At 40.1% G+C, this 12,467-nt stretch overlaps 1 protein-coding gene across 1 annotated transcript; it reads left to right on the forward strand.

The window, feature by feature from the left end:
- The first annotated feature begins 963 nt into the window (after positions 1–963).
- Positions 964–8,129, forward strand: LOC138978331 (ATP-dependent DNA helicase Q5-like). The gene is made up of 4 exons (XM_070351044.1): positions 964–1,274; positions 3,073–3,959; positions 4,770–4,917; positions 7,556–8,129. Exons 2-4 carry the CDS (start codon positions 3,093–3,095, stop codon positions 8,044–8,046), a joined length of 1,506 nt encoding a protein of 501 aa, XP_070207145.1. The 5' UTR covers positions 964–1,274; positions 3,073–3,092; the 3' UTR covers positions 8,047–8,129.
- Positions 8,130–12,467: the final 4,338 nt, after the last annotated feature.

Raw genomic sequence — 12,467 nt, forward strand, 5'->3', positions numbered from 1 at the left:
GCCAAATTGCATATCTCCAAGGCCGTAAGACTGAGAGTAGATATTGGGAAGGCCAGTTCAAGAAGGTGTGGGTGGATCAACACATAATTTGCTGGTATACTGGGAACCGTCCCAGAGATAAATAATGTTATATATTATTTGTGGCATAAACTAATAAAGTTAGTCTCTCTCTCTCTCTCTCTCTCTCTCTCTCTCTCTCTCTCTCTCTCTCACACACACACACACACACACACACACATACTGATGTCATCTGACTTACTTGGTATCACAAAAGGTGCTGCCTTGCCGGTTTTTGCTGAAAAATAACTCCGAGACAATTAGATTCAATGAATACAATGATACAAGTAACCGGCAAGTCATAAATCCAAGAAGGTGTGGGGACCGACACAAAATAGGCTGGTTGTGGGGTCCGTCACAGAGAAATTAGGTCGAAAGTGGGGTCCGACACAGAAAGTGGGGACCGACACAATGAATTATGGGAACCGTCACGCCTACGTCACAAAAGTGTGGGGGGACCGAACACAGCCAATTTCACTGACTACTTTTGTTGTTTTTATTATTACGGCTGTTTGGATGGCCCTACAATCTTGAAACTTGGGCTGTCTGCTACAGACATGTTGAACTTTTTGCTGGACCAACGACAGTTCCAAGCAGGCATTTTTTGGTAGGATATTTCTTGCCGATGCTACGAATTATGCAGTTTTGCAGTAAAGTGGAAGGCATTCTACCTAATAACGGCTAAAATATCAAAAACCTTCAATCCAACAGCACCTAGGCATGTAGTGTAAACACTCACAGATCTAACAAGACCATTCTCAGAGAGCAACATTGCGTAATTCTACCATAAATGGATGTTTTGTCCGCGAATTTTGGCGTGTGGGAACCGAGTGGGAACCGAACACAAAGGGTCAGGGCACCGAACACAAAGCGTAGGGGAACCGTCACAGTGTCACCGGATCGATCCAAGGGGGGACAATCTCAGTCATCTCAAAGAGGGAAATCCAAACGCTATCAGCTTTGTTCGATTTTATGGGCTTGGACGATAGAGAAAAATAAGAAAAGCTAACAGTGGGGTAAACCTGGACGAAATTGCTATCAAGAACGCAGAATTGATTTTTTCTGAGTTTTTTTTTTTGCCGTAAGCGCCATGTTTATCGGAGCAGGAAACTCTTCCAGAGTGAGGCCCCTTTGTTGATGCATGTCAACATCAGATGTGCGAGACGCGAAATTTGCACCGCAAATTCAGTTTTAGCTCGACACGGGAGTGCACAATGGTAAGTCGTTGCTATTTTTCACTTTATTTGACATGTCTTGTGAGCAAAAGGTGTTGGTTACAGCTGTGCATGCTGTCAGTGTTCATTATTTGATTTCAATTACCCAGCACCGTCAGTTTTCCTTTGTCTTTGAGGCCGGTTGGAGAAGATCGATCGAACTTGTTTTAAGCTTTTCACTTTGCAGTATTGTTAGTCCCATCTAAAACTTTTAGAAGCTTGTGTTGAGGTTTGCACTCCTGCTTCGGCTACCAGTAAGTTCGTCACACGGTAGATTCGTCACCGGTCCCGGTAACTTCGCCACAGTAGTCCGAGCGCGGCTCTCTCTCTCTCTCTCTCTCTCTCCCACCTCCTTCCACCCCTCCCTCTGCTCACATTGAGTTTCTCTGCCTCCTTGACAGTGAGGTTGAAGTGTGCGAGTGTGTGTGTGTGTGTGTGTGCGATGGTGTGTGTGAGTGTTTGTGCGTGTGTGTGTGTGTTTTTGTGAGTGTGTGTGTATGTGCGATGGTGTGTGCGAGTGTTTGTCAGTGCGCCGTGTGTACGTGCGTGTGTGTGTCGTGTGTGTGCGTGCGTGCGTGTCCGAGTCATGGATGTGGGTGTGTACGTCTCTCTCTCTCTCTCTCTCTCTCTCTCTCTCTCTCTCTCACTACAGGCTGTTGAGAACGGCTCAATGAGCAGATCTCGGGTTTTAAAATAACAACGCTCGGACTGTGTCGTCTGAAAACTGCTCAGTTGAGAACTGCACAATGAGTAGATCTCGGGTTTTCAAATAACCTCTCTCTCTCTCCCTCTCTCTCTCCCTCTCTCTCTAAAAAATGTGAATCTTGAATCTCTCCCACGAATCAAACATCTGAAAGCATAAGCTCTTTAGCATAAACACCCGCCCACCCCTGCCGGTAACTTCGTCACCCCCTCCCCCGCTCTCAAAAGAAATTGGTAGAGAAAGTTTGCTTAAGCCTCCCCCCCCCCCCCCCCCCATCCCCTTCAGAAATTCTGGCAGAGAAAGTTTGCGTCACAGCCTGGTGACTCCCGAAATTTTTAGCTGAGAGTCAGCTGAGAGTGAGACTCTCTGAAAAAAATCCTACCGGGAACTCTGAATCCATTCTTTTTTTACTATAGAAATGGAGATTTAATAAGATGAGTTTAAATTCCATTCATACAGGGGAACAAATGTTGTGGTTAAGGTAACATGTCCAAAAGAAAATAGGGTCGGTAGGCAGATAAAAACATGGTTTTTGGCTCACGTAAGTGTAGCCTATGCGATGATAAACTTTGTCTGTCTGTGCGTGCGTGCGTATGTATGTGTGTATGTCTGTGGTAGAAACTTTAACATTTCCGAGTCTATGGATTACGTCAGTCTCGGTCAAAAGTGTTCGACGTGTGTGATAGAAACTATTTGAAGACGTCACATTATGACGTAAGAGGGTTAGACGTCACGCAAAGGAATTACTGAAAGTCTCGGTCATTGTTATTGTGAGCGGGCCGAGACTTCTTGGCAGATCCAGGGTCTCGCTTTCTTGCATAGTTTCACCTATGCTTACTGTGTGTGTGTGTGTGTGTGTGTGTGTGTGTGTGTGTGTGTGTGTGTGTGTGTGTGTGTGACGGAGTGATTGAGTTTGTGTTACTGTTTGTCGATTTCTTACGTGAGCCTTGAAGGCTTCGCCTCTTGTTTTATATTACTTTTTTACACATTTTCCCCCTTTTTGACTTTCAGTCTCATATGTTTTGGTTGTTTGTGGCACTGTTTTTTTATTACTGTATCACCTTTGTACACTTTTGATACAGTTTTCTTTGCTTTCAGGACCCAACTTTGCAGCAAAAATGTGTCCAACGTTTCATCAGGACGTGCATGAACTGCGCCCACTTCAGTCTCTGACCATCGACCACCTACTTGAGAAAGAAGACACCATCTGCATGCTGCCAACTGGCTATGGCAAGTCACTGATCTACGAAATTTTGCCTACCGCTGTCAATGTTTGCCATGGGGAAGATGAGAAAAGTCTTGTGCTGATTGTTGCACCACTGAACGTCATCATTGAGCAAGAGCTAAGAAAACTTGGACCAGTGTGTAAGGAACTGACAACCGGTAATGTGAAAGAAGTAAAGATGGAGATTTCCAAACTGCAGTTCAACATTGCACACCCGGAAGCAGTTGTTCGAAACAAAGAACTGAACGAACTTCTGTCATCATTGCCACCTGATATTCAAACGTTTATAGTCATCGATGAAGCCCACTGTGTGCTTGAATGGGGAAGTGAATTTCGACCGGCATATCATGAGTTGTCTGCCCTTAGAATCCTGTTGCCCAATGCACCTGTCCTAGCCATGAGTGCAACACTGACAGTGGATTCCCAACAACAGCTGGCAGACTCCCTTCACCTGAGAAAGCCCCAGTCAGTGCTAGAACGGCCTGCACATGCTTCTACGTTTCTGAGTATAAAGCAAAGACCAGCATCAGCAGATACAATGGAGGCCATTGAGCCATTGCTTGTGGAACTGATTGTACAGAAACAAGACTTTCCGTTAACAGTTGTGTACTTCAATGGCAGCCAGAACTGGGTGGGACTTGCATATGAATTCAGTCAGCGGTTTCTTGGGGAGAAGATGTATGCAGGAGATCATCAAGATCTTCCGCACGCCAGGGTTGTCCAGTTCCATGCTTCTGTTGATAAGGGAGAAGATGAAGAGGTAACAGACAATAGTTGTGATGACAATTTCCAATCATTGTAATTAGGATGCATAGTTGTGTACTTTAAAAAGTGAGTTGAAAGGGAACACCAAGTCAAGTTTTGCTAAATTGAAGTAACCTGGTAATTATGGTAAATATATTGTATAAATGCTTGGCACCCTACAGATTTTTTTATGTGTTTTCTATTTTTTTTATATATATTTTTTTTTATGTTCCCATACAATTATCAGTGGTTACAGAGAAACCCCTCTAATATAAACTGTGAGGGACAGTCCTATCAGCATCTTTCTCTTTTTCTGTGTAAACACAGTGAAGGGGATAATGTGGCATATAATTTACAATATGATACTCCCTGTGATTCCAGTCCAAGACAAATATGATGACACGGAAACTGTATCATTCCTTCAAAATATATAACTGACTTGGTGTTCCTCTTAAAATGAAATGAAGAAAACAAACAGAGAAACATAGATGTTAAGTGTAACTGTAAGTATTTGTTTTATTGCTTTCTTACAAATCCAAGAAAAAAAAGAGAGAGAAAAAAATACAGCTCCAACAGTGAATTAAAAAAAACATCATAATTGTAAATGCAGGAATGTACAGTTGTTACAACATGGTAGAAAAAGTTTTAAAGGGTTTCTGTAATTCTATATTGTGTCTAATATGACATGCTGCACACATTCTGATACAGTAATAACTACTAATCATAATTCATACACTACTAATATCTCCAGCACTAACTTTTTGATTTACATTTTCTGTACCTTTTTAAATTTTACAATATATATGTTCTGCATCTATTTCAATAGGTACGCAAGATCATCTGGACAAATCTCAGTAGAGACCCAGCTGAGAGTCCTTTGAAGATGGTCTTTGCCACAAGTGCTCTGGGGATGGGTGCAGATCTACAGAATGTGGTGCGTGTTGTCAACGTTGGAACACCTAAAACTGTTGAAGGTAACTAAAACTGTGTACACTCCTCTTAGTAAATACTTTATAACTAAGAAAGTATAAACAGAATCAAAAGTCCAGAATTTGTTCACCAGACTATCTGATTTTAACCCCATTAATGAGATCATTTATGTTTGAATAACACCTTAACATCAGCTGATATCAATTGGTAAAAAGAAAACACATAAAACTAAGCATACAAATGTTTTTAACCTCTCGTAATTAATGTTTTATTGTACAAAAAAGAGTATAAGCCCCCCCCCCCCCCCCCCCCCAATTTGTCTGTTTCTGATAACATAGCTAAAAAAAAAAAAAGGTCGGTAGGTCGGGATTTTTTTTTTTTTTTTTTGCTAGGGTAGAATTCTTGAAAATAACTAAAAAATACAAGGAGACAGGACTCGCTATGGATAGATTTATGTAAACAAAAGTGTTACAAAGGGTATAAAATGATTGTTTTACCTTGTCTGAGTCGTCTGTTACTGTCGTTTATGTTGTTCTTGGGTAGTACGTAATATCGAAACCGTCATCGAAACCAACTGATATATCGAAACCGACCTGTTCATGTTTTTTGACACATCGACAATATTGTCATCTTGGGTACTGGTATGAGCAAACCGAGCAAATCAATCGAGAGACAGAACAACATCATTAGCCTACCGCGGTCGCCTCAGTTCCTTAGTGGACTGAGACCAAACTGACAAACTGACAAAGCCACACACAGATAAGTTTAAAAACTAATATATTCATCTTTTTGTCTGTTTGTTTGTTTGTCCGCTTGCAAAGGCAATTGTGCCGACAATTTTGCGACGGTTTTGTACAATCCTTTTTTAAGTGCTTTAAGTTGAACCTTGTGTTTTTTGATTTTCTTACCTACAGCACTGGTGGTCAATTTGTTTCTGATTTTTTTTTTTTTTTAGTCCCAGGAACGATAACTTGGTATGCTTGGTCAGAATGTGCTTTCGGTTACCGCCATGCCGTGCCGTTTAGTGTGTTGACACAACTTGCCAAACTGATTGATTACTTTATGTTTCTGCGATATGTTATAAACAATTTTTCCTGTGGGACACTAAAGTACGTCGTATTGTATTGTATTGTTTGCTTTAACTTTAAGCACTGATCAGCTATCATCATTAACGGAAAATCAGGTCAGTTTCGATATTTCAGTCGGTTTCGATGGCGGTTTCAATATTTTGGCCGGTTTTGATAATACGAACTACTGTTGTTCTTTTCTTTCCGACATATTTTTGGGTGACTCTGGGCCTGGCATACAAAAAAAGTTCAGGTCAAAAAATAGGGTTGGTTGGGGTATTAGAAAGACAACTTTTTTTGGTTGGCCTGAACAGAATCTATAGTCCTCAACATGTTTGCTGGACTATAACTCCTTAAAGAGACAATTTCAGGGGGAATAGAACCTTGACAATTAGTACAAGAAGGGCAAAGCCCATACGACTCACATGCTTTACACATTTTTCCTACCAAAATACATGTGACCTTGACCCAGGGTCAAGGTCATCCAAGGTCATGCAACACAAAGCTGTTAATTCAAGACATAGGAAGTACAATGGTGCTTATTGGCTCTTTCAGTTTCTACCATGAGATATGGTCACTTTTAGTGGTTCACTACCTTATTTTGGTCACATTTCATAAGGGTCAAAGTGACCTTGACCTTGATCATATGTGACCAAATGTGTCTCATGATGAAAGCATAACATGTGCCCCACATATTTTTTAAGTTTGAAACAGTTATCTTCCATAGTTCAGGGTCAAGGTCACTTCAAAATATGTATACAATCCAACTTTGAAGAGCTCTTGTGACCTTGACCTTGAAGCAAGGTAAACCAAACTGGTATCAAAAGATGGGGCTTACTTTGCCCTATATATCATATATAGGTGAGGTATTCAATCTCAAAAACTTCAGAGAAAATGGGAAAAATGTGAAAAATAGCTGTTTTTTAGACAACATTTATGGCCCCTGCGACCTTGACCTTGAAGCAAGGTCAAGATGCTATGTATGTTTTTTGGGGCCTTGTCATCATACACCATCTTGCCAAATTTGGTACTGATAGACTGAATAGTGTCCAAGAAATATCCAACGTTAAAGTTTTCCGGACGGACGGACGACTCGGGTGAGTACATAGACTCACTTTTGCTTCGCATGTGAGTCAAAAATGAAAACACAAAACACTATGTACACCTTGTAATGAGAACATCACAGTCCTGTTTAAAGTTACTACATGTACAGCTTTCTCATCCAGATTTTATGTTATTTTTCTGATTTCCCCACTGTAAGGGATAATATATTTCAGAGCCACTGACAATAACAATAACACTGAGTTAAATTAAAATGATAATACAGTATCTCAACAAGTGTTTGTTTTCCTGTGCAGTATACCTCATTTTCTTATTGTTGTTTTACTGCAATAGGATGTAACATGTAACAAAATAAGACATACTACTACTAGTGCATAAATACCACTGAGCTTTGGTGACATGTAAAATCTACCTTCATGATGTGCAGTGATATGCCTTTCAGTTATACACTGTACCTGTCAACTCAAAGTCAGAAAAAGAATGCCATAGTATTTATTTAAGATAGTGAACAATATTTTCATTACATGCTAAAATGTTTGTTCTTGTGTTCCAGCATACGTGCAACAGACAGGTCAAGCTGGAAGAGGAGGAGACACTTCAGCAGCCATAATGTACTACAACAACCAAGACCTTGGGGTGCCTGCCGTGACAGACACAATGCGGGCCATGTGCAGAAACACAACTGAGTGCAGGCAAAGTTTCCTGAACAAATGCTTTGGGTTTCCAAGTCCTAGCGAACCATGTTCTTCTGGTACAATTGTGCATTGTTGTGACATTTGCTTTTCTCAGTTCGGAGTTAAATACCAGCTGCCATTTAACAGTCGGGCAAAGGAATGTATTCGCAGCTGCCTTGTGGATTATGTTCAGAAAGACACTACTCACACTTTAAGAAAGACTATAACCTGTTCAGTTATCCAGCAGATTGCTGCAATGTCTAAGTCTTTTAACAGCTCAGATGACTTATGCAGAGAGTTCAACCTTGAACGTTCAGTGGCAGAATCTGTGTACAAGATGCTGGCTGCAGTCATTACTCCTCATCATTAGTACAAGTCCATTAAAAGCAAGTAGACACATTGGGTTGATCATTTTGTATTCAACAAAATAAACCAAGTCTGAAATCCACAAAACTGTTCATTAGTCTCAGTATTTATTTTATGTGTTTTTATGTTGTCGTTGTATGTACATATTTTATTGCTTAAAGATACATAAGGTAGGTGTAGTCTCTCTCACAGAATCATCCGGGCTTTCAAGGCTGTAACAGTAATTATGTACTTGAGACAAAACTGTACATTACAGCCACAGTTATGGCCGCGTTGATGAGCAATTAATTTCTGATTATTTTATTTTTTCCTTTGGTAAGTCAACTTCATAAGAACCAAGTCCCACTGAGCCAAATTTCTCGATTTCTCCGCAGAGCATTTGTCAACTAATTGCAACGAGTTTGAATGAGGTGTAACTTTGCGAGCCAACCTTGGTTCAGCACGTGTTTCGAAATGTCTCAGCGCCTTTCACATCAGAGCACAACTTTAAGTTTGTATGTGAAAGCGTTGTGCTCTGTGGCAAGTACTCTGTGCTGCGACTCGGGAATCATGTGAAATATAGAGCAATAAAATATTAATTTCTCCTCAGTGCACCCATAATTGTGGCTATTTTAATTTGCCTTATTTACAACATGAATGAGACAGTCTCTAAAGCCTAGGTGATTCTGTGAGGGAGACTTCACCAACATGCCCCATGATTTTGAAAGCTTTGAACAGCTTTTGAAACCAGGTAAAGAACACATACTTAATAGTAAACTGAGACACTTACAAGTTACACAATCAACCATGATTACCACAATGGAAACAATATCTTGGACTTTATTCATCTGAAGTACAAGATCCCAAAACTGAATTAAACATGCAAAAAGGGAAAATTAGATAAAAACAATAAATGCAATCAAAGGGTATTTAAAAAAAAGCAAAAAAAAAATATCAGTTGTGAAATATTCCCCGACTATGGCAAACAGTTAAATTTAATCTTCTCAGGCCAACTTTTGTGTGCTCAAACATGCAAATCACCCTTCGTAGTTCTTATTATGATGTGATCTTACGCTAAATGTCAAAACCCTAAGATCTGCCTTAGAAAGAATTACATGGAAAGAAATATCAAAAATGTGCTTCCAGGATTTGATTTAAAAAAAATTCTATTTCTTTTATGTAATTACATATAAAGTCTTGCAATTGGGACTATTTCCAAAGGCTAATCAGAGCAACTAGCAAAAAAGTGAGAGAAAAATCAAGAAACCTTACACTACCAGTCTTGATACAGTTGCCTATAATAATTAGGGCAGCTGGTTTCATTTAAAAAAAAAAAGTTGATATCTCTTGCCTGAAACTAAGTACACTTCATAATTTAAATTACCACTATTTTAAAACCCGAGTAATTTATAATTCCATGCAAAGAATGTAATCAGTCAAAACCATGCAACATGAAGAAAGTTTGGATCAAAACAGTGTTAACTGGCAGGCTGAACTGGCAATGTAATCGTGCAAGTGAAAGACAGGAATACCTTCTGGTGCACTTTTTCCTCAACAAGTGTGAGGGAAATGACATGCTGGATGAGGGACAGCTTCTTCCACCTGCACTTTATGATGGTGGCATACACCATGCCAAGCACAGCGGGCAGCTGCTCAAAAATGGTTCCACTGTGCTGTTTCTGAAGAGGGACAGTGTAGGCGAGCAAAGTATCTAGCAGAAGGTGGTTGCGTGAAATCAATTCATCAACGACAGTGTCCCATGAGAGATGATAATTGCTGCGTCTAAGGAACATGCTACTGGTTTGTGTTGCTGAAATCAAATAACGAACACGCGTGTGAAAGAGCAGAGAGGGACGGCCGTAATCATTGCAGTCAACACAATCTCCTTGCAAAACCTGTCGAATGAAAAAGAGCCAAATGACATGAATGATAAAGAACCATAATGATCATTGGCACTCAATTGAGAAAGGAGAAGAGCGAAAACTTACCATTGTGGGTTCCTGTGTAGAGTAAAAACTGAAGCTCTGAATTTCTCATAACTGCTGTTGACAATGCGGCCGTCGTGAAACCAACAACAACAAAGGGGCCTCACTCTGGAAGAGTTTCCTGCTCCGATAAACATGGCGCTTACGGCAAAAAAAAAAACTCAGAAAAAATCAATTCTGCGTTCTTGATAGCAATTTCGTCCAGGTTTACCCCACTGTTAGCTTTTCTTATTTTTCTCTATCGTCCAAGCCCATAAAATCGAACAAAGCTGATAGCGTTTGGATTTCCCTCTTTGAGATGACTGAGATTGTCCCCCCTTGGATCGATCCGTATCAAGGGCAGTTACAGTACTGGCCTTGTGTTCAAGATGGTGACAGTCGGGGCAGGGTAATGGAAATACTTCTTCGAAACCAATGTAGCACATGCAGGCCGGGCAAAAAAAAAAAAATGAACATCAATATTTTGGGTTTAAAAAAAAAGTTTTTCCAAAAAGTACTTAGTTTTGGGCAAGCACCTAGGAATCAGCAAGTTTAAAATGTCAATCAAATCTTGCAGTGCGGTTTTCGACAGTCCATGGCGTATGGTGAAAGCTAAAATAAAGTGCGAAAGCTGGCTTTGTGTCATTGCTGTTCCTTTGATCAAGGGGTCATCATCTTGGTCAATCTAGAATAAACAAACAAACAAACAAAAAACATATATGATATATTTGTCATAAAATGTTTGCAATAGTTATCAGTTATATTTATTTTTATAAAACCAAAGACACGTCTTTAATTTAGATGCTTCAACCCTGGGACATTTTTAGCAGACGGCACGCAAATACAGATCGTATGATAATAAAATACTGCATAGCTTGTTGTGGAAAACCTGTTCAAACATTTTTTGGTTTTCAAATACCCAGCATGCTTCCTCTAAAAGCAGCATATGGCTGCCTTAATTGCGGGGTAAGACAGTCATACACGTAAAACCCCACTTGTGCAAAACAATGAGTGTACGTGGGAGTTTCAGTGCATGAACGCAGAAGAAGAAGAAAAAGAAATTGCAAGTTTCAAATTTGCATGTGTGAATCAAACTGCTTTAATTTTTAAGTGCACAATTACTTATTTCTGTTTGGACAGAGTCAATGTCTAAAGACAGTTTGTCTCAGTGTTGTTGTCAGTACTGTAGTCGATGCAAAATTGTGATTATCTCCCTTGCACCGCGTGCGAGCACTGATAAACAACAAAGCTTTATCTGAAGATAACTGCTGTGTGATTGTTTCCCCTGCCACTGAAAGTGAGTGATCATCCTGCAGTTCTAAAACTGTTTCATTTTTCCTCTGTTAGTGTTATGAACCATTCTTGATCCTGATCCCAAGGAAGGAGCTCATGTTGTAATCATGATGACGAGGATAATCAGTGCATTTGCCTGTTTTTAATACTCTGCGTATTGTTGTGTTATATATTCATTCTTGCATTTATGTATGAGACTGCTTCTTCTTCTTCTGCGTTCGTGGGCTGAAACTCCCACGTACACTTATGCTTTTGCACGAGTGGAATTTTACGTGTATGACCGTTTTTACCCCGCCATTTAGGCAGCCATACGCCGCTTTCAGAGGAAGGATGCTGGTTATTTTTGTGATTCTATAACCCACCGAACTCTGACATAGATTACAGGATCTTTTCCGTGCGCACTTGGTCTTGTGCTTGCGTGTACACACGAAGGGGGATAAGCCACTAGCAGGTCTGCATATAATAATTATAAGCTGACCTGGGAGATCGGAAAAATCTCCACACTTAACCCACCAGGCGGCCGCGGCCAGGATGCGAACTCTCGGCCTTCCGATTAAGAGGCTGGCGTCTTACCACCCCGCCACAGAGCCCGTCTATGAAACTGCTTGTTTCATTAAGACTGTCAAATGTATTTCTAGTGTTTGGGACACATGTGTTTAGCAGTACTTTCCTTTAATTTCAATTATAAATTTGAAAACATTCATGAAATGAGTAATGTTCCGTTGTTTAAGACAAAATTGACCATGACATGAACTTCAACTCTGCTAAATGTTGAACACATTAGTGTCAGGTATATTTACGTGTATTGATGTTTTTCTCAGCCATTTAGGCAGTCAACTCCAATTAAATATTTCAAGCGTAACAATTTGAACAGTGTTTATTAGTAACAAAAAAAGATTAATTATTGATTGATATAATGAATTTGAACAATATTTACACATTAACATGCTTCCATTTGAAACTTCGGGGTCGTCAAGGCTCACGTAAGAAATCGACAAACAGTAACACAAACTCAATCACTCCGTCACACACACACACACACACACACACACACAGAAAGAGCATAGGTGAAACTGTGCAAGAAAGCGAGACACTAGATCTAGATCTGTCTGTCTGCATGTAGCCTACGTACAAGGACACGACTGCCAACTAGTCTCGGCGCGCTCAAATAAATAATGACCGAGACTTT

This window comes from Littorina saxatilis, linkage group LG10 (genome assembly GCF_037325665.1).
Source record: "Littorina saxatilis isolate snail1 linkage group LG10, US_GU_Lsax_2.0, whole genome shotgun sequence".
In the NCBI taxonomy this organism is placed as follows: domain Eukaryota; kingdom Metazoa; phylum Mollusca; class Gastropoda; order Littorinimorpha; family Littorinidae; genus Littorina; species Littorina saxatilis.